The following is a 26,388-nucleotide window of genomic DNA, read 5'->3' on the forward strand; positions in this document are numbered from 1 at the left end:
TATATACTTCAGGTGAAATGTAGAAGCCTTGACTCCAAGCATACTGAAGGAGACGTGACTGGCCCTAGGACCAATTGAATTAAAAGTGACAGGTAGTGACAAGTAGGGCTGGGGCGGTATGGATTTTTAGTTATTCCGAATTTGTGGTAAGAAGTCACTGTTTATCGCGGTATCTCAATAATAGTCTTTTAATAGACAAAGAAGCGTCCGTGCACACTGTAGCCAAAGTGCCAATATTTATTTTAGGACGCAGAGTATAGGGAAAACCAACGTTTCAGCAGCAAACTGCATTCTTCAGGGTATAAGGTATTGCTGTATCTCTAACAAAAAGTCGTTTTGAATGGAAAAAAGAAATACATTTTAAATACATTTAAATTCAAAAAAAGATAATTTTGGTATTATCGCGGTTATGAACTCGACACGCGGTATGCATTAAACAACCGCGGTATTGCGGTTATTGCACCCAAATCCTAGTGACAAGAATACCCTGGAAATCTGGGATGGGCAAAACTACCAAATTACGAAAAATCACACTTGTGTGAACTGAGCGGTGGAGGCTGCGCGTGTTTGTGCGTGCGTGCGTGCGTGCGTGTGTGAGAGTATGAGTGTGCCTGGCCTGGCCTGAACAACAGCGCCCCTCCCTTAACATGTGGGGTCAGAAAAGATACTGCAGGCTACATACAGACACGCACGCACGCACGCATACACACACGGCCACGTATAGGAGACGGTGTAACCCCACCGCTCAAAAACATAAATAGAGATGTGTTGCCTCCTCGGTCGGTTCATGAGGGGAACAGGTTCTCCACACAGTGCATGAACAGCCACTGTCAATGGCCCTGTTGAGTTGCTCTCCATTGAGTCATGTGGGCGCATTGTCAAGAGGCTGACAACAGTGATGGCGAACACTCAACTGTACCGTAGGGGAGCAGCTACGTCACCAGTCAGCTAGCCAAAACACGACCATGTGCATAGACGGACATACTATGTTATGCATACTACACATGCTCGGCACGACGCACGTACACCACAGTCAAATCTTGAGTGTTCATTTAGCCCAAATGGACCAGTGAGGGTAAGGCTTTTACCGTGTAGTACGGTATGTGTGGATCTAATTCAGTGCAGTCGTCTCGGTGGAAGGAAGCGGGCAGTTTGACGACCCTCCGCCGCCGACGACTCCTGAGTCAACACAGAGGGCCTTTTGTTCTGCTCCCTGCGGGCTCGTTGTCCACCAGGAGCGTGGCTGCGGCAAGCAGCCATGGAATCGTTGCACTTCCATCTCCACTTTTCAACTTTCCTGCGATTGCGTATGCACATACTTGCACATACACACACATATATGAGCGTAAGCCCTCAGGGTTAGCCGGCCCAATGCTTTCATCTCATCTATCTTCGGGCCTTTACACTTCCCATTGAGGGGGGGGGGGGGTATGAGGGGCCGATTTGATGGCTTTTCATGGCTTCTTTCCTTTCAAAACAAAAGATTATTCAATTAACGTGTGTAATACACGTTTTCCCCTCTGCCGACCCCGGGAGAGGAGTGGAGATCAAAGACAGCTTCCCTTTTATAGGGCGGTGGAGCAGAAGTCTGGCACAGACCGACTCCAAGGAAGGGTTAACGTTACTTACAGGCCATCAGACTGTAGGAGGCTACGAGGTCTAAACATTCCATGCACTGTGACCCCACTAACTGAATACCTCACTATCCAACACCATTAAGCTTAGTTCAGACCAGAGACCCCGCTTTAGGGTCATTCCTAGTATTCTGTGCCATTTGTGTCCCCATGACATAATACAGCATATCTTGTAAAATAAGCAAAAATACGAAAAGCTTATCTTAGACTGTTCTCCATACAGAATTCCCACACATTTTTACCAATAAATTTCCAAAACTTTTCCAGAATATTTAAACCAATTCCAGGCCTATATAAGTAATTCAGCACAATAATGAGTCTCTTACTCCTATGAGTAATGCCCAAAGACAGGCAGTGTAGCAATAATAAAGCATAGAATGGTATTATGGTATAATTCCAAGCAAAATGGTTTGCTATGTGGTGGACTGTTACACCACAGTTGCTTGCCTACCGAATTCAGTTACCTACCCCGATACACAGATGTTGTGATCACGTGGCGCTCTCACGCTTGCAAATACGATGGAAAATTACAACAGCATCCCCTTCCCCCCAGCTGAGCAATGATTTAACTGCCACAATCTTCACACGCATGTCCCTGCAAATGCATGGAACCAAATGGATCCGTACAGACATTTATGACGGCCGTGCATGTTTGTATCAAGCGACAGATGCGAGCATCCGAAGGGTGCGATCAGTGGTGTGTTCTAGACATTTTTTGAGGGCATACTATAATGTATGATCCGCGACTATTCGTGTGGCCAGGGCAGATGCCAGTGCATAATGCCTATCAAATACGCTACTTTGAAAGGTTCACAAGGGCGGACGCTGTTCATATTTTTATTTCCGACAGCAGACGCTGTATTCCCTGCGTTACAGGTAGAACTCAGCACTGGGTGCGAGCCTAGAATGAGGGTGGCGAAGCCGCCCCAACTTCTAGTTGTTGCGACCGTAGGTCGCATTTACTACCAAAACCTCCACAGGCGTCAGTCCGTCCGTCACACTTTTGCCCTGCTCATATCTCCACAACCGTTGCCCCCATCCATGCCAAATTTTGCACACACACTCCTTGACTGCCAAACTACAACCTCCAAGAACCCCCGGAGCCCCAGGGACCCCCAGGTCCCTGGGGGACCCCCAGATGTAAAAAATGACCAAATGTGGTCACACGTCACACTTTTTCCCTGCTCATATCTCCGCAACCGTTGACCCGATCCATGCCACATTTTGCACACACACTCCTTGCCTGCCAAACTACAACCTCCAAGGACCCCCCGAGCCCCAGGGACCCCCAGCTCCCTGGGGGACCCCCAAGTGTAAAAAATGACCAAATGTGCAAAAATGACCAAATGACCACCCCAACGGGGCTGCTCACGGGGAATTCCCAGGGACCACCCACTCCTCGTGCTCCAGAACGGATGCAAAAGTGGTGACGCCCCCAGTGGAGGACCCCCTCCACTGCAGCTCACATAAAATGCCGATAAGCGACCTACGGTCGCTTATCTCCCGATTAGGGAGTCTTACTGGTATATATTAGGCTGCAATGACGCAGCCCGTTCGGCGAAAAACTACTTATGTTATATATTTTGTGTTTTAGAAAATGTTTTTTAACAAAATCAATAGCTATGCATAGCTAAATATTTTTCCATGACTTTCCAGGACCCTTGATCAATTCCAAAACCTTTCCAGTACTGAAAACATACAGTATTAGTCATTCTCACATTTCAGAGATTTCAGTGACTAATGGACAAACATTTAACAGTCTAAATTGTCATCAACTCCTGAACAGACTTACCAGCGAACCAGCAGGCCGTGTTCTAGGAAGTTCTTAAGGTTGGGTAATGTCTGCCGCAGGTCTGGGGTGGACAGTCCATGCTGATATCTCAACTGGAAGAAAAGGAAACAAACAGTTTGTCATCAGTGCTCCAGGATAATATGATCAAAAATGATCAGTACACTGTACTGTTAAACTTACATTGTAAAACCCACAACTTAGAGTATGGATTAAAGGCAGACATTCATTCAAGGTAAAATCATTCCAGACCAGACTATTATTCACTGGGACACACAATGAATATGTTCTCCTGACAACTGGCATGTGTGTTAATGTGTGTAAAGTGTGTGGAGAGATGTCGGGACTACTGTAGGTACGGGTGGTGGTAGTCTCGCGTTGCCAGACTATAAGAGATCGCCGCCGGCGCCTACCAATGTGCCCGGTGACATCTAAATCCAATGTATTTGTCAGCCGGGGAATGGCTGCAGACAAACCTACACCTACTGCTCTGCAAACTATCACAATGATTTTGGATTGGTTTTACGCAATTCTTCTATTTATAGTAATAAAATATATAGTAATAATCTCCACACAGTTTTAGGAACTAGAATGAATTTAGATTTCGTGTAAATCCTGGCTACACCACTGGGAAGAGGTCTCTGATCGTCTGGCAACGTGAGATAGGCGACATGATTAAGTAGCTCACTGTCTGCAAATACATCTGGAGGAAATGGGGCAAAAGAAGCTAACACTACCGGTGGTCTCTCTCTCTCTCCCTCTCTCTCCTCAATCAATCCACCTCCAAATCTGGCCTCTACTGCAATTCTCCCTCTATCACACTGGAGTGCTTTATTCCGCCATCATAGAACCAAAACCATCGGAGGAAAAACCCAAAAGGGGCCACCTCGAAGCTCCAAGCACCAGTGCCAAAGCTATCTCTGCCTCAGTTGAGTGGTATATCATCACGCCACCTCATGTCCCACAGAGTTTATTTAACCTGGTTTAACTGAACAGCAGAGGAGCATCACGCCTCACATCCAGTGTATATCTCCCAGCCTCTTTTGTCGCACACGCGCGCAGCCGCGCACACACCATCTGTTTTCTTTCCCCTGGTACACCACATTGACCATTTTTCTTTACACATACACGTGCAGAAACCCTGCCCTCCCTTTTCAATACAGTGATGAAGTGAATGTGATTCTGATTAAGAGGAACACAGCACTCCCTGTAGAGCTCCTCTCACCCAGGATAACACGCCGCCGCTAAAGTCACACTGAAGAGATGGAATAAATGAAAGGCGGACAAACAGAGGAATTATGGACAATTAAGTGTTTGAGCCTCAGAGGCTAAAGGTCACACTTCCTAGTTTGTGTTTACAGTTTAAGGGGAGATGAATGGTTTTTTTGGGGGGGCGTGGGGAGTGTTAAGCATTTAGCATAACACATCCATCCTGGCCGTTTTCTCATGCCATGCACAGTAATATTCTGTCACGGGCTGCAGCACAGCATATAGAGGTCCTTGTAAAGCTTGATTAATGGCACCAGGAGTGGCATGAGCGTTAACACAAAGGGGCCGTGCAGCCACCTCCCGGAGTCCAGACAGGACACATGTGTACATACTATGTGCATGTGTTTTTGTGTGTATGTGTGTCTGTGTATACGTGACTCTTAGATCTCTCTGCTGCACGGTATATTGTACCAAAATGGATTTAATCTTCAGGCCCGCAGAACAGCTGCCAGAATAGTGTTTTTACCGTGCAGCGTGTGACATGTACTAGAGCTGAACATGTGTGTGGATCAGAATTTTATATGTTCTGATATGTTTGTGTGAGCACGGACTCCTGTGTTCTGGCTCCAAAAAGGTCCCTGCCAGTCCCCGCTGGGGCTCCGGAGAAAGCGGTTACGACAGTTATCACAGTTGCAGGGCAGCTTTATCAAATGCAGCCCAGATGGAGAATCGGAACGGGGTATCGCCTCGCATCGCCGCTGGTGATGAAATGGTCCAAAACCCCTCGAACAACAACACAGGGATCCATTCATGGCCCAGAGTAAACCTCTGGGTCTGACCAAATGATGGTGTAGTGTTGTCCACAGAGCCCGCTTAACGGAATAGGGTTTTAAAGAGCGGGCCAAGATCAATAACACCCCTAGTTTAGCAACAGAAAGAACATAGCAAAGATGGAGTAGGGGGCCTTGAATGTTCTGTGCACAGGGAGAGAGGAAAAAAAAAAAGAAATCTCCAGGAAATATCAACAGGTTATGCTCTAGATATGTATCAATATGAACCAGATATAACCACAGAGCAAATATTATGTCTTAAAGCTAAAAGCCAAACTGAGCTCGCTGGATACTGTATGCTTTTTGTGTGATGCTCTAGCAAAGTTGTGAGGCTTAACAAAACACTATGCTATAACACTAGGCTATATCCCTGTGCCTTTGTTAGCGAGTGGCGCTGAGCTCTGCAAGTGCGTGTGATGATCGCATCGCTCGTGTGAGGGGAGCCCTCTGACATGTAACATGTTACACTCAAGAATGCGTAGCACTGTTTGTGCGTGTGAAAAAGAAGTGTGTACACGCAAGAGACAGAAGGACAGACAGAGCAAACTGGTGCATGCCATTTGTGTGTATTATCTCTCGTTTTCCCTAGAGCTACAATATGTGTTGAAACTGCGCCAAAGCATGCACCATATACTGTAGAAACTGGATAGGGGTGAAGACACGATCAAGTGCAGGGTGACATCACTGTGTTGCTTTGAGAACACTCCATTGTTGTAAAGCTCGTTCCACCGAGGCACACGTGTGAATTCCAAGACATGCTTGCAGGACTACGACTCGGCCTAGCACGAACATCTCCAAAAAAGCAGCGCTGAAGCGAAAGAATATGGCCCTTTGTTCTTTCTCCTCTGACAAGTCCTAAAAAGAAAATATATTAAGACGTGCACATCTGCACCCTCCAGGCTTCCTCTGCTGCCAAACCTCTGCCAGTGGGCACCAACAACACTTGAGATAAGTGTCTGGCTGGCAGCAGACAACTGTCACCGGCGTGACTGGGCAATTAAGACGGCTGCTGGTTCATGCCGTCTTTATAATGAGGTGTGTTAAACGCATCCAGACTGTTGGGGGGACTTGCAGGCTGCAGGCCCACAGCTGACCCTGCTCTTGGCCAGCCAGACTCTATCAATATTCATGCATTGGTCTGACCTCCCTGGTGGAAGCAACATTAAGTTGTTCCTCAGAGCATACTCTCTCTCTCTGTGTGTGTGTGTGTGTGTGTGTGTGTGTGTGTGTGTGTGTGTGTGTGTGTGTGTGTGTGTGTGTGTGTGTGTGTGTGTACTGCTCATGGCGTGTGTACTGATCATGGCCTCAGACCTGGGCATGCTCATATCCTGGTCCTTGGTTGTTGAGTAAGCAAACCCTAAACCCTTTCCCTCCTTCCCTGCTTGTGAGAGACAAACAGAAAACATCAATGTACTGGCTGCAACGACTCCACAAAAAACACTCTGGAAATCTGTAAAGAGGATGAAATGTGTGGGACATGAATCTTGATGTCCGTTCCAATTACAGGCAACAAGGAAGCCTTGACTGCAAGAGGGAAATAAACAGCTCGCTGGGAGTCTCCAGGCTCTGGCTTTAAACCCAATCAGTTGTTTGGGAACAGGATGGGGGAACACGCACACTGGGTTCATTTGCACACAATAGCAAATAGTCCAAAATCGGCTCATGATTTCTGAAAATGTTGTTGAATGTGAGCGGGAAAACGTGTATAGGATACTCCAAAAATGATTCTGCCAACAGCAACCAAGGTTTCTAGGTAAACAACCCGTGATCAAATGATACAATTTACTCAATCCGTTGATCAGAGACATCATGTCATTTTATGTTTCCCCGTATCGGGTGTTCATGGCATCCTCTCGGAGCTTGCATACTCCATCTAGAGTCCTCTTTTCAGCCTGGCCACGGGGCTCTTTGTGATGGAGCTAACCAGATCGTGGTGAGAAATTCCCTGAGCCCATTGAGTGTGGCTGTAAGGCGAGAGGGCTTAGTCAGAAGAGGGGAGGGCATGCCCACTGGCGTTCTTTCACATGATGACATGCTGAAATAGATCCAGCCAGGGCCCTAGCTTCGTCGCTTTGCGCACCTTTGTGTCTAGCCACTCCCTACCCTGTTTACCTATTCCAAAAAAAGAAAATATAGAAAAGGAAAAAGTACTCCAGCATTTGGTAGGTTTTAAGACTATTTGTGGAACAGAGTGATCTGTTTATATGGCTACAGGGCCGGGCATAAGTGTATGTTTGAGCAACAGGATGTGCGCAATCAACTCGTCATAACTGACAAGTCCAAAGCAGCATCCTCATCTATCATAAAGATAGAGCGAGAGCCAGAGGAATGCAGTGTGTACAGCCATGCCCCGCCGATCCACCGGAGGTCAGACCACATATAAACACACTACAGCTGACTGCAGCCAGTGGGAAGCAGTCCGTTTACAGTACATGCCACCCATCATTTGGCAAAACCTGTTTGTTTTTTGCCGAGTTCTTTCGCACTGCAAAACAAACACAACTCGGCTTATGCCATGTATTACTGTTTCTCTGTATTTGTCACTACCAATCATCGTCAGATGAGACCACAAATGTGGGCGGGCCCCTGGGTGTCTTGAGGCTGATTGGTGGTGACACGCTATAGGAGGGTGGCCCGGGAATTGAAACCCCCCCCCCCCCCCCACCCCCCTCCTTAGCCGTGAGACCATTGGTCAGGCGGCCTGTCAGCACCACAGTCACAAGAGTTCTGCTGATGGATGTTATTAGCATCGTTTGGCGAGGAGGGGTTCCGCCACGCTCACCGGAGATGGTCAGCCGCGGAAATCAGGGAAGCTGGATATTTTTCATCAGGAGTGGTTACTTTACATTATGTCAAAGGGTCAAGCCTCCTCAAATTAAACTCTGCGAGTGTCCTCTTGTATGTCAGTCCTGCATCACTGACAATTACCCAGTGATTTACAATCAGAGTGTCTTTGCCCACAAGGGGGGGAAAAAATGCAGCGTACGTAGTTCTTACCAAGTCCCTAGGGTGGGCAATCATGGGGTTCATTAGGTCTTATGTGGGCTTGTTTCAGTGGGGTCTATCCAGCTGTGTCTCCTTCCACAATCCATCTGGCAGATACAGGCTCTAGAGAATCCAGCCGAGATCATGTGCACCTCTATACAGATAGCTGTAGGCCCTCTAGCTCTGTGGTTTGAAGGTCTCCCCTTAACTTTGACGGTGTACAAATGGAACCAAACGGACCATTTGGTTCCATTTGTACATTGTCAAAGTTACAGACTTGTAAGGGTCCCATAAAGGAACCAAGAGAGTCCCTGAAATCCACTGCTCTAGCTCTAGAAAGAAACCTGCCACTAGCAATACTGTAATTCAAATGTGTCTCTTCAAAATGGCATCCGTTACACATGTAAAGTAGGTCCCTGTCAATAAAAAACAATGAAGATGAATAACTGCTATTACCAGTAAGACGCCTAAGGGCGAAAAGCCCTTAAGGGGAGGTAGATGTAGAGGTCAGCTCCATATATGGAGATCTAGGCGATGATCCAGTCGTCTCCATCTGGGAATCAGATGTAGAGGACACTCAGGACAGGGATCTCCATATATGGGCATAAAGGGGACAAAGACGTAATTCATTTGCAAGTGTGACTCGTGTGTGTGAGACGGAGATGGAAACAGAAGTGGGAGGAGGCTTCACTATAGACTATAGACATTGACTATAGGTGTTATTGACTTACTCACTCACGGATGTACGGACAAGATGTGACCGTTCATAGTTACTGTAACTGAGACCTATGGTCGCAATAAAACCCGATTGTGGTAAAGCCAAACCAATTCATATAGCAATCCATCATCCAACCAAAAATGTTTGCCCAGACAAAACAATAGTGCGTAACCACAGTATAATATAGGTTAACACATCAAAGTCTGGTGGAAGACAGCTCAAAAACTACAAAATATTAACCACTTACACATTAACCTATACACTTCATTGACAGGGGTCCGCCATGAACCTGGCACCCTCCTTTTCTCCCTCCAAACCAAGCTTGCCTTGTACAGTAAATCTGCTATTTTCTCAGATTGTTCACCTATTATGACATGCCCAGAATAGGGACAATAGGAACCGTGTGGTTAAATACATTAAGTCTGCTCCATTATTGATCGCTGGGACCAAAGCTTGATACGCTGAGTAAAAGCAAACAAAATGTTTATAAAGAAAAGTCATTATATTACTATATTTTGAAAAATCAAGCACTTATTGCTAGTAGTCCTGCATCTCCAGAGCATACAGTACGTGGGAAAAGTGTGGTTCACTTCATGCCAAAATCCCCATATCATGACAGAGCGTCTTGGATTTTCATCACATGGCATTTATCCCTTTCTGGACAACATTTCACATTTCTATAGCTGATATATGGGTCGCTCTTCGTAGTCCGTGAGATTCTATATCAAGTGAAAAATATGCCATAAAACGCAGATTTGGCCACAGCTTCTCACCCGGCGCAACACACATTAAGGGCATTGTCTACTGTCTAGTGTCCTCGGGCGCTGTCTGCCTGGCTGGTGCTTGCAAAACACAAGTACCACATGAAGGTCTTAAGAACGCATTCCTATAATAGTCCGCAGCACTCAAGAGATAGTAACTCGATTAGGTTCGTTTGAGTAGCCAACACAGCCATAGTCAACTTTGCCTGCCTATGTGATTCTTCATGCCAGGTGGAATGATATTCAAGCTTTCCTCTTCACTGGTTCCCTGTAAAGGAAGTGGTTGCACGTTGAGCCTCACTACAGCGGTTAGAAATGTCTAATCATATATCTGGTAAAGGCGTTTATGCGTGCTATCTAACATTTCTTTACTCTATAATTTTCATAAAAGTCACAATGTCGAAGCCATTTATTAAAGTGGCAGTGCAGAGCAAGAGCATGACATGACATGACATGACATGACATGACATGACATGACATGACATGACATGACATGACAGGTGTGTTATTTTGAGCGACATGAATCAATATTATTATAAACTAGTCCTTACCCGTTCAAAGATATGAGCTCCGAAATGATGTGCAGTGTGTGGGTTATGGGGTGTGCACTGTGCACACAGTAGGCTATATGAGGGATGGAAAGTAACTTTCTGGTGCTTGCATGATAATATGTAGGAGCATCAATGTAAGAAATACCCGTTTCGTTTAAAGGCTACAGAGATACTGTGTACCCCCCCGCCCACACACACACACACACACACACACACACACACACACACACACACACACACACACACACACACACACACACACACACACACACACACACACACACACACACACACACACACACACACACACACACACACACACACACAGCTGGTTAAACATGTTGCCCCATGCTAGATGCAGAATAGATATGCCTCATGCTAGATGCAGAATAGATAGTAGATACACCATAAAATGCTAATATACAGCATATGATTTGTGAAAGTGACAAACGGGCTTCACAGTTATGTTAGATGTGTTCATATGCTAATGGTGATGCGATTTCAGATCAATTGCTCCAGCCACTGAGGAGAAACGCTGTGACAGACACTCACTCAGACAGACATTCGCAAAATTATAGCATAGATGTGGGGGGAGGTACATGGTCTTATGCAGGTGTCTTCAACGTTTTCAGGCCAAGGACCCCTTAACTGAGAGGAAGATAAAGCAGGGACCCCCTACTACATATTGTATAAAATTGAGTCGCAGATTTTCATCGATTTCATAGATAGATTTGTAGACTTGTTTGACAGCACTGTCATCAGCCTATGTTGGATTCGTGTTAACTCATATGCTGCCAAAAAAATACCCCTTTGTACCCCCTTCCCTGCCATGCCCGAGGAACCCGAAGATTTAATAAACTTAATTAAAAAAAAATGTTTTATCGAAGCGGAACTAAAATAGGCCGGAACTAATGCTCCGTGATCGGTTTCTACACGGACACATTATTGAGCGGACCATTTAACATTGAGACCCTAAACCGGAAGCGAGTATTCCTACCATACGAGAGTTCGTTGAGGCGCGGCTTGTGATTGGCTGGAGCGGAGGTCTGGAGCGCTCGGCTGTGGTCACTTGGACTGCGCGGGCGGGTGTGAATGCGTTTATCGTGGGCTTGCCCAGGCCTTACGGCCTGGGCATAAATATAACGATTGCATTCACCACGGCTTCGTAACTCGCGCGGCCGGCCCTGGCCCGCTCTTCGCGGCCACTCACGCCTGCGGCGCTCGGGGGCGAAGAGCAGGACCAAGGTCCGCTGGCCTTCGCGCCGCTTGCAATGTCGTGGACAATAACTGTGACATATAACCATAAAACGAGCGCTCCTTCAAACGAAGTCTCCTACGTTTGGAACAATAGCAAACCGGAAGCAGATGGTCCGTCCTCTATTTTGGCCCGTTAGCTTTCTGTATAAACACCACGGCTTACAGATGGAGAACGGATTGATCAATTTTCAAAATTTCAACGGATTTGAGAAGCTGATGGAATACGCGAACACACGATGCATAGCAGTGTCCGATCGCGCACGATGGGAATTGGATGAGCGCCCGCGTTAACAGGTAGGAGAAGCCAGCAGTGAAAGACATAGAAAAATCTTCGGGCTCCGCGGCCGTAAACTACGAATGAGTTAATAGGTTTTTATCTTTCGTCATTTAACCATTTAAATTGTAGATACTTAGTAAATTTGACCTTTCACTCTGTACTTGGTCTGCTCTTTTTTTTACCTCTTCTACACCAAACCTATTTGCCAAAAATAGGCGATCTACAAGCTGTCAACGCCTCGCAGTGCGAGGCGTTGAGAGCTTATAGATCTGCTATTTTTGGCTAAAGTTCTCCTCAGAATAGGGATGCGAAGGTTCAAGTTGTTCATATGAAATAATTATCCTGTCACACAAAGATTTGGCGCCCCCCCTGTAATAACTCTCAGGACCCCCTAGGGGTCCCGGACCCCCTGTTGAAGACCCCTGGTCTTATGTGTCAGAAGTCAAATCTGTTTCAAATCGCCTATTTAACAGAGAAGGTTGCAGCTTACAAAAAGAAACTGAAAATACACAGGGAAGACATCCATGCACATTTTACAGACGCCGGGTGGTCTAGACTCTGAGGAGTAATGGTGACTCCATAGAACCAAGTCTTTTCAATTTGCAGACCTATCCTACGAGAAATATAAGTCAACTGTTAAGGGAGTAAATAACGTAATCAACATGCAGAGATGGAATCAGTGCGTTAGAACTCCTATTCACATACAATACTGTACATTGTTCCTTGTTTTTCATCTACTGCTTTGATGTTTGAATAAATGGTTCAGCTGTTCCAGAGGCCATTTATAGTTACGGATGGATGATTTTGTGTACGTTTGGGGTTGAGGAGGAACTTACGGTAATTGCGTAGACATGCATAGTTCCGTCCGTTCTCTGTGTTATATACGGTTCAATTACATACTGTATCCAATAGATGGCACCCAAATGCATCTTCCCAATGAGCAAACATGTTGATAGGCATCGGCGATTACATGCATTAAGTAAATAGCCTACAGCCGTGCTGTGCGTTCTTTCAATGGCATCGTACTCTATTTTCACTCCATAGTTGATGTCCCTGCACGCCGTCGCCGTCGGAAAATGCTGTCATTAAGCCTATTATTAATATTATTATTTGGATAAAGTAGAACAACTTTTAAAACCAATCATAATCATTTAAAATGGTATCATGATCTGACACTGGCACTTTGCTGCTTCTGTGTTCTGCCTCCGCTGCTGCTGTGTGCACTGCAGTTGTACAAGTGGCAACAGGTCTGCGTCCTGAACGGCTTGTTCACTGTTCAGCGTTACTTTGTGATTTATTTATTTTTTACTTCCTCCTACTACGAAATGGATACCAGAAAAAAAGACAAAACATTTCTCCCTCTACTGCCCCCACGGTTGACAAAAGTTCGCCACGGGTACTTCATGTGTACGTACGTTTTTATCGGTTTTAATCCGTTAGGTTGAGTGTTGTCCGTAACGTTACAGACAGAGACAATTACGTCCGGAGCTACGGAGAGACCGGATCAAAGTACTCTCCGTCTCCGTTCGTTATGTATCCCCGCGTTGTTTATGTACTACTATGCATGGTACTGGAGTTGTCACTTTCTGGCCAAGCTACCAAACCCAAACTAATATTTTTCATGCCTAAAATTAATTAGGAATGCTTATCATAAAACAAGCTTGAGATTGAGATAAAGCAAAGTTTAAAAAAAGGGGGGGACTTAATTAAACTTAATTTAAGTTTCATTAATTGAGTTTGCTTGTATGAATGAAATATGTGCCAACCATGATGGTTACATGTTTTAAATGATTACATTGGGGGTAAAGAAAAGGAGTCATCTTGACTATGAACAACTTCTAGATAGGTTGGAAGCATTAATACGTTGAGTAAAATAAAGAACATCTGAGGGGCTGTATGATATAATTCCTAGTTATTCAAGTTGTGTGTTTTGTGGCCTTTATATTTTCCATCAACAGCTTTGTGTGGGGGAAACAATAGGTCAAAAATAACAATTTTAGGGCGCAATCAAGCCTCAGACCCTCAACAATCATGTGGTGTAGTGTGGGATATGAAATCCAACTTGATTAATCACTGCAGCCTTTCATGTGTCTTACTAAATATACAGAGAACAACTGAAATGCTCTTCCAGTTTGGCTAGTGTCATCTAATTTGTCCAGTACAGAAATTCAGTTCATTCAAACTTGGGGCCTTTTTGGCCTTGGATAAAATGCCACAGTCATTACCATCATGTCCCAAAGCCAAACCGAGAAGCAGGACTCATAAACACAGCAAGCGATTGTTTACCATAGAAGATATCTTTCCACATTTTTGGAGTGTTAAGAGTCCACACTGTCTCTTACAAATAACAAATAGCTTAAATGATTATACGGGCATTTCAATTATCTTCTCCAATTTCTGTAAGCATGTCTATACGTTAAAGCATGCTGTGTATGGTTTCCCCTCTTTACAGTACACATTCGTTGAGCAGGAGTTCAATTAAATCTCCCATTGTGTAAAATACAATTGCATAAGAAGAATTCAATCTTCTTATACAGTATGCATAAAATACATTCAATATCCATATCAAGGCCCTCACAAATATAAGGTATCAGTGACGCAAGTGTCAGTGATGCAAACGTCAATGACAAGCGTCATGTGAAGCCACTTTTAGCTATAGTTATATTACATCTCCCATTGATTCAAATACAATTGCATACAAGAACATAAATTCATTATCAATATCAAGGCCCTGACAGATATAAAGCCTCAGTGATGCAAGCGTCAGTGATGCGAGCGTCAATGACACGTGTCATGTGAGGCCACTTTTCACCATAATTGCACCACAATTATTAATAATTAAGCTGCACCGCAATGAGAATGTGGCATCGAGAACTGATGAACTCTATTGGGCTGGAGAGACTGACTTATATAATTGAGGGGTAGACAGAGCGACTTCGAGCAGCTTTGGGAGGTATATATGGGTGCTGTGGAGACAAATACTTGAAAATAATGTGCATATTCACAATGGTAATGTAAGGTTAAAGAGAAGAGGAAAAGAAATGAAAAAAAAAAAGAAAATGATGTGAACAATGTCATCTGAATTGTTTTTTATTTTTATTTTTTGGTATTTCTTTTTTTTTTGTATACAAGGAGACTTTTAATGGGCATGTGCAGGGGGTATGCTCTGTGTGTGGGGGTGAGTGAATGGGTGTGAGTGTATGTATTGTATTGTGTTATGTGTGGGGAAAAAAATCAATAAACATATATATAAAAAAAGCTGCACCGCTCTGACCGAATGGAACAAGGGATTTACCGTAACACACAGACACGCATGTCTACGTGCACGCATGCACGCTCACACACGCAGGGGCTGTTAAAAAAAATGGCTGCGTTTCTTGACAGGAGTGTCTGACGCGAAGTGGTATTTTATTCTGTGTCCACATTTCATTATCAAAAAACTAATTCCAGAAAACACATTGGGAGATAAGTATGCAATGTATCAAGTTTCAGGTGTTATTTGTAGGTTTAGGACTATAGTATGCGGTGAAAGCATTTCATTTTTCAGACTCCACCCCATCATGTTGCGCAGTGTGTAAACGTCAGTGACCCTTTCACTTCCATAAACACATCCACACCTCTAAAAGATTAGATATTAGATAATGGCAGAGCATGTTAAGGATTATGGTGTTTGACTAAAAGACGTCATTGACTGTGGTCAAGGCTTTATCACTAAAACCAAGTTTGAAAACAAAAGCATACCTCACACTAAACTGGCCATTGACTTTGGGAAGACTGTACAAACTGTACTTTATCTCTAAGCATGGCTCTGACAAAAAAGGAGGGAAATCTAATATTCTTTTTACTTCCTGTCTCTGTTGCAATGATAAAACTGCACTTGGTATTGCATAGTCCAAGTTCTAGCGCTCCATTTACCATATTTGAGCTTCACTTTCTTTTCTTACTTTCTCTGTCCTGCCCCCCCTTCTCCCTCCACGCCCTCCAGTGATAATGTAACACAGGTGTGTTTGATTCACCAGTGTGCTTGAGCCAAATCCAAAAGCAGTCTTAATTCAAAGCAGACTCTTCCTTTGCATTACTTGTTGTTACACCTTATTGAGTATCGTATAGCCGCCACATCCAGTCAACAGATTTACATAATTACGGGAAAGGATGTGTGAGACGAATGGGAAATGTAGGTATAGGGAGACCACCAGTGACAAGGGACCAATGTTATTCCCCGCTGAACCCAATCCTTGGTGGGAGGAGGAACTGATGGAGGGGAGCGCTAGGCGTCCCGCTTTGATGACAGCAGTTTCATACTGAGGTTATTATGGCTGGATCAACGTGGGAGAGCAATGATGCAAGCATGCTACAGTGTGTGAGATTATGGGAAGAGCCACCATCCTTGAGGTCTGGTCAGGCTCCCCCAGGGGCTAATGTCCCTGGCCACAGTATCACCAGACCCTTGTTAAGTAATGTAACCCAATGCCCACACTGACCCTGTTGGTGGAGTCACAACACTGAGGTCAACTTCCTGTTAGCATTTTCTGGCATGCACAGCCTTCATAAATCCTCCATGTTGAGCCACCACCTCCATTTCTCACAGCGACGCTGGCTCTGCTTAGACGGGGCAGAATTAGGAGAATATGCTAATACTGCACTTTGTATTTTCAAATTTGAAACACATGGAGTTTGTTCTTGGGGGCAGCCGCAGACTTTCGTGGTCTGAATGGCAAATGGAACCCAGTTAGCCACGGGCACAGGATGTGTGACGGGTGACTGGAGTGAATGGCAGGGTAGCCGGAGCCCAGTTCACATGGCTATGCCTCCTACTGCACTTAGCATGGAAAGATGTATTAATGGAGCAAAGTGTTCCTCAATAAACATAACAAACTTTTGCCCTAGTTGTAATGTGCCTTTCAAATGACGCTGCCAAATATAACCATTAAAACATTTTAATTTTAGCCAGGGTCTGATCACAGTCATTTTATTATTTGGAGTAAAAAGTAGTGCGGTATTTTACTGAGGAATCTTTTTTTTTAGCCTGTGCCGTGTTTCCACAAGGCCTCTAGGAAAACAGTGAGCCGGGCAGATGGATGAATATATGGTCTGTGGTCAGGTGCCCATCCTGGCCTCGGGCTAGCCACAATTTCTCGCTAACTCTCCTCCATTTACTCTCAATGGGCACATTGTTTTCTTTTCTACGTTTTTTTTTCTTCTCTTTATTTTATGGATGGCTTTACGACTGAGGTTTTGTATTAGTCTTACGGAGGGGTCAGGGGTCATAGGGAAAGGCTGGCCTGGCACACCATGCACATTCCTCTGCATCGCCCTGAGTAACTAAGGACCTTCAGAGTTCCCTCTCTCACAGTAACTAAGGACCTTCAGAGTTCCCCCTCTCACAGTGACGGAGATCCAGATCAGGGGTTTTCAAAGTGGGTGACGGGGCACCCTGGGGTGCCGCGACGGCAGTCCAGGGGTGCCGCGACATCATTTGATAATATTTGGAATTTATTTGGACACTTGAACAAATATTTAGTATAATTTTAAACTTGAAGTACAAAGTTATTTTCAGTCAGTTCTAACCAAAATGGCTATTATCTCAACACTTTCCTCACAACATAATCACTAAAATATCATCACTGTCGGGCAGAAACCTCTGTCGCACAAAACTAGTGAAAACAGCCGATCTACAAGCACACAACTCCTCGCGATGCGAGGCGTTGTGTGCTTGTAGATCGGCTGTTTTCACTAGATTAGTACATTTTATAGATGATAAATACAAAACGAACGGTTTTGGACATACAAGGTTTCCACCCGACAACGATGATATGCTATAAATATAAGGTGCTGGGAGTGAAAATTATAATGTGGGTGCCTCGGATAAAAAAAATAATATTTATGGGGTGCCCTGAGACAAAAAGGTTTGGGAACCCCTGATCCAGATGCCTGCTTTTATACAGATGTCTATGACAGAGTGAAACTGGTGAGTGATAAAGGACTTCATCACTTATTCAAATGCATTCTAAAATCTAGTTTCGGAAAGGCAATGATGCCAGAGTAATCTACAGTTGTGTCGTCACGTCACAATCAGGAGCCGGAGGAGATTCCACTGGAAGTTTACTTTGAAACTCTTTTCCCCCATGAGGCAATCTCCTGAGAAGAAAAACATGTTCTTATAAAGAAAACATGCTCATCACTGTGTATACCGTTTTGTTTACACATTTGATTGTGTTTTTGGACATGATACTGTGATTAAAGACTGACTTTGTGTACTGCTGCACAGAGCAGGATATTGTATAGGTGTATACTTTCTGGTTCATTACTGAGGGTGCTTTTTGCGATGGTATTCTTCCACTGGCCCCTTGATCAGAGGTTTTCAACGTTTTTCCGGGCAAGGACACCCTAGCCAAGAGAGAGATGAAGCAGGGACCCCCTACTACATACTTCATAGACTTGTTTGACAGCACTATCATCAGTGTATGTTGGATTCACGTTAATGTGTATTTTCAGACTTTTAACCACTTAAACCATCAATGCCAAGTCAACTTGACCTTTCACTTTGTCTGCTTTTTTCCTCTCTACACCAAACCTCTCGAAAATAGTGACTGAATTTCCCCAGCTCAATCAATAAAGGTCAACAATCCATCTTGTTTGTCAGGGAGTTTTCACATTAAAATGGTTATACATTTATCTGTGGTTGTGCATCGGTGTAAATGTGCCAAAAATAGCAGATCTACAAGCAAAACAAACACAATGTGAGCTTGTAGATGGATGCTATTTTCAGCGTGTGAGACCTCTGCGCAACCAGCTATAAATCAGGCTTTATACTCAGGATGTAACCATATTATCATTGCTGCCCGGGCTTATTTCAACGTTTTATGTAAATCTTTCGTAAATGAATGGCCTACTTCCTCATACTACAGTGTTACACAACAGTAACAAAAATCACACCCAATGTGAAGTGAGCGGTGGTCGTGCTTGCATAACGTCTTCAATTGGTAATTGGTGATGTAATACAGGCTACACACACACACATTGCTATGGCAAAACGCTGAGGAAAAAGACTAGGATATAGGTCTAGGATGTAATTGGTGATGTAATATGGCTACACACACACACATATTGCTATGGCAAAACGCTGAGGAAAACACATTGCTATGGCAAAACGCTGAGGAAAAGTGGCTACAGATAGGTCTAGGTCCTAGACCTATCTGTACCAGTTACATCCTAGACTCTAGGATGTAACTGGTGATGTAATGTGATGTGATGTACTATGGCTACACACACACATATTGCTATGGCAAAATGCTGAGGAAAAGTGGCTACAGATAGGTCTAGGATGTAACTTGTGATGTAATATGGCTACACACACACATATTGCTATGGCAAAACGCTGAGGAAAACACATTGCTATGGCAAAACGCTGAGGAAAAGTGGCTACAGACACACGCACAGCCACTCTATGGAGCTCAAAAATAGCCAATCTGCTATTTTTAAAAGATGTTTAAAGTAAAAAGTGTTTGTGTCCGTAGGCTTTATAAATATTTAACCAATGAAAAGTATTAACAAGAGCTTGTGACTAAATAATAACTACAAAGGATCCATTACAACACAGGCTCTTTTGTCCACTTTCATAAAAATAACAGTCTTGGACAAGGTTTCTGCTCTCTTTATTCTTGTACTACTAGTAGGATAGTATTCTTTCCACCTCTGGGAAAGACGAAAAACAATCAATGAATGAATAAATCAACGGATTTATTCCATCCAGACTCTAGTGATGTTAGACACTCTGCCATAGTAAGGCTGGCGGGCAAACTACATGTCTTATCAAAACTGTTACTCAGAGCCCCAGATTACAGCTCCAACTCCAATATTTCACACAACTTCAAAAGGATTTCCTGCCAGATCCTGCCGCTGCTCCACTTGGGTAAAATATGCAATATTAAACTGGTCCATGGAGGAATGTGGGTTGGCGAGGATAAAAGTAATCGTTTGGGAAACAAGAGGTCTTTCACATATCCACATAGCAAAGGATTAGATATGTGTGCTATGCATTTTAAAATACACATACCCTGCACTCTGCATTATATAGGTGTAGCGACATGACTTTTATACTGCAGTATTGCAGGAGTGGCGCGTCTGTGTGTATATATGTGTGTGTGTGTGTGTGTGTGTGTGTGTGTGTGTGTGTGTGTGTGTGTGTGTGTGTTCATGTGTGTGTGTGTGTGTGTGTGTGTGTGTGTTCATGACTCAGATAGAGCTATCAGTATGGGGGGTTATGAACATATTAAGTATTAGCAGGCATTCTAGCCATAAGCTGTTTGATAAACCAGGACTTAGCTGGTAGCACACAGCCTGGCATTGTGGTGCGCTTTCTAATAGTCACATTATGCCTCCAAAAGAACAATGCTCAACACCAAATGTTCATGTAAAAGAATACAAGAGGGAGACAAGGGTAACACTGCGGAAGCATAATTGTAATGTTTTACCTCACATAATACTGGTCAAATCTGATTGAGCGTTAATAAAATGGCTTGGTTTATGCTCTATCATGAGTTATGTATACATTGCAGACCGCTTGCTTTTTCTTTCTTGCAGCCTCAGAAATATAATAAAAGTAGGTGTAAGAAAAGCACTTTCATTCATAGAGTCTGATGAGACACACGTACATTACGTAGTTAACAGCTCGTACAGTACAAATGACACTGTGGGACTTTATCTTCAACGCCTACAATACTGCCTGAAAATTATATTATGAAAAAGGTGATGGAAAATCGAGACCAGCAGAACAGTGCAAAGTATAAAGACGTCCCTTGGCTTTCTTTTCCATTGGCTCCGAGTATCAAATTAAAACCTGCCACAGTACGGGACGAGTATAGGCCGTGTCCGGTTTACTTTGGAGGGCCCAGAACATTCCCTGGTCATCTGGGTTTGTTCAACTGTGACCCTGCACAGTGTTAAGGACATTAAAACTTTCTTTACACTGCCAGTGGGCACTGGGCAGTGACGCTTGGAATCCAAGTACAGTCATAGTCCAACAATGGCTTCTTTACAATGAAATATTGATAAGACTTGAAGCTAATCTTCACAACATCTAACCAAATTGTTCCTTAGTGCATGATGCAAACTTGCATTCATTTCTCCATTTTATCTACTAGAGTACCTCAGCATTAGTTACAAAACCGCTTACTAAAATATTGTCCTCATTTGGATCAGATCTGAATCATAATGCTCATAAAGCTCATTATGTCCTCAGATCAAGAGCTGTCCACTGTCCAGCGTTCACCCTCCTCTGAACCTAAGAACTCCACTAACAATAACCCCACACTCTTGATTTGTTTGTCTGTCCTACAACTATTACATCTATTGTCTCTACTTTCTCTACAGTTGCTGCCAACTTCCCTTTAAAACAGCCAAATAAGGTCCTCTAAAATGTTTTAATATGAGACATATTATACCGCCCCTCCCCATCAAGATTACACCACAAATCCAGTGTATCAAATTCCTGCAGAGGGAGATCAAAGTGACTTTTGTGATATTGCTTTTGCTCAAACTTTGTTGCACTTTATGTGCTCATGAGCCTTGCCAGGCGCCGGCGGCTCTGGAGGTAGAGAGCGGCCGTTTGGGAAAGGGAAGGTTCTGCCATCGATGTGTGAATGGGCGAATGTAAAGCACTTTGATAAAGGTCGCTATATAAACGCACCATTTACCATTTTACCTGCATACATCACGCATAGGGCTGTCACAATTATTACATAATCGTCTAATCGTGATTATTTGACATTATCGCAATTATTTTGTCATAAGCGTCATAATCGTGAATGTTGAAAAATGTCAGAAATAGTGGAAATAGCAGATCTACAAGCTCACAACACGTCGCATCGCGACGCGTTGTGAGCTTGTAGATCGGCTATTTCCACTATCAATGTTATTTTTTAAGTAGTAAGTTGTCAAATATGTCCTTCATTTCTTTGTATATTTAGGTTATGTGTCATATCTACCATATGCAACTTCAAAGCCTAAAAGCCAAACAGAAACGACAAAAACACAATTAAATCGTTAATCGGCAATTATTTGAGTGACAATTAATCGTCATGTAAAATGTCATATCGTGACAGCCCTAATCACGCAGCCCCATCATCCCCATGTCACGACACGCATGCTTCATGAACATTTATAAGGAGTACAACTTTTACTCTCCATGAAAAGCAAAAGAATATATATCACCAGTAAGACTCCCTAATCGGGAGATAAGCGACCGTTGGTCGCTTATCTCCATAAATAGGCCAAAAAGTAGTTTGTGCAAAATCGTCCTGATGGTGGCGCTAGATGGGACAGATGCGTTGTGATTACATGACTGTAGAGATACTGTGTACTGGTGAGCATGATTTTAGGGCAAAATCTGTAGGAGCAGGGTGACTGTAGAGATACTGTGTAGTGGTTTGTGACACACCCACAGGCAGATCTTGATAGTGGACCCAGGTCTGTTTATTTAAGCATGGAGGCTCATCCTTCCTGGACTCCCTGGTGTGAAGGGGGGGGTGTGTGTGTGTGTGTGTGTGTGTGTGTGTGTGTGTGTGTGTGTGTGTGTGTGTGTGTGTGTGTGTGTGTGTGTGTGTGTGTGTGTGTGTGTGTGTGTGTGTGTGTGTGTGAGAGAGAGGACAGTGGCAACATTCCTTGCCACTTGGCAGGTCACACATTATGTTTGAGAGAGAGAGAGAGAGAGTGTGTGTGTGTGTGTGTGTGTGTGTGTGTGTGTGTGTGTGACACAGAGAGAGCAGCCCCGTTGGGGTGGTCATTTGGTCATTTTTGCACATTTGGTAATTTTTTACACCTGGGGGTCCCCCAGGGACCTGGGGGTCCCCGAAACTCCGGGGGTCCTTGGAGGTTGTAGTTTGGCAGGCAAGGAGTGTGTGTGCAAAATCTGGCATGGATCGGGGCAACGGTTGCAGAGATATGAGCAGGGCAAAAGTGTGACGTGTGACGTGTGACAGAGGGAGTGACGGAGGGAGTGACGGAGGGACAGCCGGTGGAGGTTTGGATAGTGTGCAAGTAACTGCGACCTACGGTCGCAATAATAATAATAGAATAATAGTGTCCATGTCTCTTATTTGAGCTCCAGACTGGGTCTTCCAGAATGAAGCAGAGGTGGTGGGATGAACCCAGAAACAAACAGCTATTGTTCAGTCCAACTCACAAAACATACCCTCTCGCCGTTCTTTCCTTCCACCAAGGGATTTGCAGGCCAACCATGCAGATTGTTCCATTAATTCTCAGTGAGGGAAACGTGTGAGGTTGAATGTGCGGTTTCTAACACACTAATGAGCTGGAATATGGCCACTGCTGAATTGAAGCAACCTATAAGGGCTCTGGACGTTCAAGCCAAAAAGTTTATTTGAGTATATCTACAGTAGTATGGGTATACGGCAGATGTTTTAAGGAAATTTTGATGGAAAAAATAAATGCCTTTGAAACCACATTAACCCCAGAGTCCCTATTTTGGGGCTGATCATAGGTGATCATTTCCTACATTTCACAATTCAAGTGTTTTCCAAAATGTTTCTAAAATAACTAGCTACAAGCTCACGCATTATGAAGCGTTGTGAGCCTGTAGATTGTCTACTTTCGAGTGGCAAAAGTATAAAATAAGTGGCTAAGTTCTGTATATTCCATGCAAACTCAAGGTAACGGTACTGTTGGCTCCAGTGAAATACAACCATTCAATAATTCAACAATGTAAGAATTTAAGATGCACTTAAAACGTAGAGCCTACAGGCTGAGCTTGGCAGGAGGAAACGGGGAGATGGAGCCTCTCCTCGCCTGTCTACAGGAATAGAGGAGTCGTGAGTGATGGCAGGGCTGCTGACAGGTGTTCATCTCCAGCTCCCCAGCGCCTACAGCCCTGGAGAGGAGCAATTGCACAGAGCAATTCTCAGTGCAAGGAGAAGGGGGGCTCTCCAGAATGGCTGCGCTGATGCAGTCTGTTGAAGCTGGTGGCTGAATAGGCCGTAAAATCCGGAGCGCTAGTTTAACTCAGAGAGTGTGACAATGGACCCCTGAGGGTTCATTTTCGCACTCCCCCGAACTAGCACTAGGGATTTTGCGGTGTAGGGAGCCAAACACCATAAAAGAACACGTGTGTTGACACAATATAATTACAGCATGTGCATGTGTTTATATTTGCACTTGGCCTTGGTCAGCATGGTGTTGCATTGAGGTACATTGTGGCTTCTGTAAACAGGATTCACAATTAAAAGAAAATAAATAAAAATCAAAGAACAAAACAACTGACCTGGGGTTATGTTCAACGGCCAACTTAAAAACTAAAACTAAAAACAGGCTATTTTCACAGGAGAGGAAATGGCTTTGACCACAACACTTCATGAAGATTCACATCTTACACCATCTTACAACCACAGTTGAACACAAATATGTCAGTATGATCCTCCCCCCTTGGAAAAATACATATACTGAATACGGTATACTGTATATTTCCAAATAGTAGCCCGGGCATTTAATATGCAAACTCTAATTGGACAAGTATTTGCAACATTTATTTGCATCTATTTGAATGGCGTTTGGTATGCAAAATGGGGTCAGACCCCTGTCTACTATTTGCCCCCGGGCTACTATTTGGGAATATAAGGTAATTGTATATTGTATAATATATTGTACAGCAAACTTTATGTAGGCTATCATCTTGATTTACCAAGCTCCCTTTAACAAACATTTCACCATGGAAGAAACAAACATATTTAGACCACCATTTCCATTGGAATACATGTTATAACTACCTCAGTCGTAGCAGTAACACTGTAGCAGGCCAATAATCATATATAGATATACTGTATAGCGTGAAGGTTTATAGTTTCCTGTGATACGTTCAGTCCTGACCCCCATTGTGTTAAGTTTGTCTGTAAGTACAGTCAAGGGAATTTTGTCATTTGTCTTATATACATTTGCCAATAAAACAGTGATTCTGAGCGACGGCTTGCTCCAATTATTTTCAAAGGGACAGTGAAAAGAAAACAAGCCGGCCCGGCATTCCTTTAAACTTTAGCCCGTGTTTATCTAACAGCACGTTTCATTACCCATTTAGCTCCTCTCCCTGCAAAAACTGTGAAACCATTATGTGGGTCCAGGGACATGAGGCCCCTGGCTCATCACAGACACTTCATTAATAAAGAGAGAACTCCGGCTCCGGATGGCAGGGATGATGACATGACAGCGAGACCCGCCATCACCCTCCATATCCCCTCTCTCTCTCTCGCTCTCTGCCTGGTAGAGTAATGGAGGCTGACATCAGGGGTGGTAGAGGGACACGTTGCTAATGAGGTGAGATTCAATTTGATGGAAGGCGAGTGTTGGACAGCCCCGGTGTCCAGAGGAGAGATGCGTGCTGGGATGCACTTGAGAGGAATGGGAGTTACAGGAAGAGAAATCGGTTTTGTTCCTGACAATGGTGCCGCCAAGGAGCTCTGTGGCGCACATCCGCTGTGTTCTAAGTCCAATGAAGAGCTGCTGATTGGTCAGAGTCAGAGCGCCATAATGAGATCCACATGGTAGCAGAAACCTTTACTGGAGAGCCCTGACACAGAACCAGGACGTCTGACATTTTTTTTCAAATATCGACCAGATGGGGCCAGCATTGTTGTATTCCAAGAGCTGTTTAATTTCATTGAGGCGGAATATGACCCACGCAGATGACGGAGCGCCTCTCCCCCACAGTAACACACGACAGCACACGGGGTTTTGATGAATTAACAAGAAAAACACGTTTTTCTACACTTGCTGACATAAAATATACTTGGTCTCTGCCCTCTGCCGATTCACACAACAAGCGGGAGAAACGCGAGAACGCGGTGCGGCTGACCAGGGAAAAAAAAGGAAAAGAATAGCCTACAAAAAGAGAGAATTCCTCGTTTCTAGGCACTGGTCCCATTTTTTTTTTATCCCGCTCAGAGAAAAACAGAATGGAGCTTAGAAACGGCAGGCATTTAAACACATTATGACACTGCTGTTTTAAGATGAGGAGATACAATCCCCCCAGGCAGGAAAAAGGGAACTTAATTAACCTGCCACGGGGCTGCTTGATGGCTTTTCATCTTTCCTTTTATTTATCATGCCGTTAGTTTTTTCTCCATCCCCTCACCAACCCCTTCCCACCCCACCAATTCCTCTTTGCCCATGTCATTCTCCAGATATTACTGTACGAGTACGGCTTTTGAAGTGGCATGGGGGGGTGGAGAGAGGGGTTATCTGTAAGTGAGAGGGACTGTAGAGAGAGAGAGAGAGGCCCATGTATACTCAGACAGAGTCTGGTCCAGCGTCTAGAAGAGGGACTACAGGAGGGCAGACTCCAAACAAACAGGACCAAGCTACAAATTCCAAC

At 44.1% G+C, this 26,388-nt stretch overlaps 1 protein-coding gene across 1 annotated transcript in view; it reads right to left on the reverse strand.

Annotated features, from left to right (window-relative positions):
* Window positions 1-26,388, reverse strand: part of uvrag (UV radiation resistance associated gene) — a 123,372-nt gene that overhangs the window by 11,076 nt on the left and 85,908 nt on the right. The window contains exon 14 of the mRNA XM_080748904.1: window positions 3,427-3,518. Within this exon, the coding sequence (XP_080605030.1) occupies window positions 3,427-3,518 (92 nt within the window). The remainder of the gene's footprint in view (window positions 1-3,426; window positions 3,519-26,388) is intronic.

The sequence above is a fragment of the Nannobrachium achirus genome (genome assembly GCF_963921795.1).
Source record: "Nannobrachium achirus genome assembly, chromosome: 19".
NCBI lineage: Eukaryota > Metazoa > Chordata > Actinopteri > Myctophiformes > Myctophidae > Nannobrachium > Nannobrachium achirus.